Genomic DNA, 1,683 nt, shown 5'->3' with positions numbered 1-1,683 from the left:
GTTTATGCACTTACGCCGTTTATGCATTTACCCCACTCCACTATATCTAAAAATGCATTGTAGAAGCCAAAAAAAGCAGTTAAAGATACCAAAAACAACGCCTTTCCAATCAAGCATCAATAAGACCATCTAAGTGCGTCATATAGGAGAGCTAGCAAATCAAAGTGGGCTACTTACTAGATGAGTATCTGGCGAATTATTAAAAGATAAATGATGCGAAAGTCGCGCAGAGGCTTGGTGGTCTTTGGACAATTAATAATAAGTTGATGACATTTATTAATTATGCGCCACCGTCCAGCCAGCCGGTGATTAATTGTGATCGACGAGGTTTTTCCAATAGGAGATTTTGAATTTTTTTCCCAGTGAAACAATCGCGCTTACCAGTCTTTTGGAGGGTTTAATCAAGGGCCGATTCATGCCGTTCATCTTGTGGTAGAGCCCGCAAGCATTGCACAGATAGTGACCAGTGCCGTCCCGGCGCCACAGTGGCGTCGAGATCGCGCCACAGTTGACACACTCTCTTCCCTCGCCGAACTGGAACTCCATGGCGGGATCTGGAAACAGCCAGATGGCCACAATCGCTTAGAGAACAAATGAAAAGATAATCGCTGACTAAGTGGCTCAAAAGGTGCCGCCACGCCCGAGACCACTCGAAATCGATGGTTCTTATCCGAGTATTCACTTCCCGGCCGTCTGGACTATGTAAGCAGGCCCAGAACAGGCAGGAAGTGCTTGAAAAGCCACGGAAATCCAGTACGTACCGTAACCTCGCTGGAAGCCGCCCTCGTAAGGGCCCCACGATCGCATCATCATGTTCTGGGCGTAAAATTGGCCGGCGGAAAGTGCGCCCGCATGGTGCCCGCTCGCCCCCAGCCCATGCGCAGTGGGCCCGCCCATTTCTGCGTACCCGGAGCCGGAATGCCAGGCGTTTTGATGCGCAGAACCTGCGGACAAGCACAGATGATTTAGCGCCAGCCTCCCATGGAACTGATGCGTTTTTCCTCTCTCCACTAATGGTTCTGCGCAAAACTGCAGCTTTGGGGCTGGTTGGGGACTTACCAAAGTGCCCCCCAGCTGGTGAGGGGTATTGGGGCATGGCGCTGCCCCGGTTGCTCGGCACATAGACAGGCGACTGTTGAATGTGCTGATGGAAGCCCGAGTTGGTGTCATTGTAGCCGGTTGCGTTCACCGCCGAATGGAACATTCTGGATCAGAAGCGCCTACTGATGCCACATCTGGAACGGAATTGAAAGGAACATGAATACCATTTTTGCATTGGACTTGAACATTAAAATGAAACTCAGAATGGCCCAAGCAAAACATTTTCGCATAGCTAGAAAATGAATCTAACGGTGGGTTGATCAATTCCAGAAAAGGCCTCTTAGTTTAATACATGTTCGATTAAATGGAAGCTTTTTTGAATTCGATTGTTAAACCCGCCACAGAATCCCAACTTTGATCTCTTATTTGATGGCAATGAAACATCATTCTTTGCAACAGTTCTTCTGTGGTTTCAACAGGAGTGGCATAGATCAAGTTTGTCTGATACAAATCTGATAAAAGCACACGAACAATATTTTTCGATAGGTCAGAGCGATTCCCCCATTCAATTCTCTATCCAACGATGCCAAAACGAATTATCTGGCTCGAATGGTTCTTGAGAAACTTCGAAAAAAGCAGCGT

General features: G+C 47.7%; 1 protein-coding gene across 6 annotated transcripts in view; it reads right to left on the bottom strand.

Moving 5' to 3' along the window:
• LOC109546312 (GATA-binding factor A) overlaps positions 1–1,683 on the bottom strand; it is a 36,333-nt gene that overhangs the window by 2,320 nt on the left and 32,330 nt on the right. For all 6 annotated transcript variants that reach the window (XM_048662555.1, XM_048662554.1, XM_048662558.1 and 3 more), the window contains exons 2-4: positions 1,060–1,235; positions 762–944; positions 382–554 (exon numbers count right to left, since the gene is read on the bottom strand). In XM_048662555.1, coding sequence (XP_048518512.1) covers positions 382–554; positions 762–944; positions 1,060–1,204 — 501 coding nt within the window. In that variant the 5' untranslated portion in view covers positions 1,205–1,235. The remainder of the gene's footprint in view (positions 1–381; positions 555–761; positions 945–1,059; positions 1,236–1,683) is intronic.

Source organism: Dendroctonus ponderosae, unplaced genomic scaffold, assembly GCF_020466585.1.
Source record: "Dendroctonus ponderosae isolate FM_Combo_2020 unplaced genomic scaffold, Dpon_F_20191213v2 Dpon_F_20191213_11, whole genome shotgun sequence".
NCBI lineage: Eukaryota > Metazoa > Arthropoda > Insecta > Coleoptera > Curculionidae > Dendroctonus > Dendroctonus ponderosae.
This window is presented reverse-complemented; position numbering and strand designations above follow the sequence as displayed.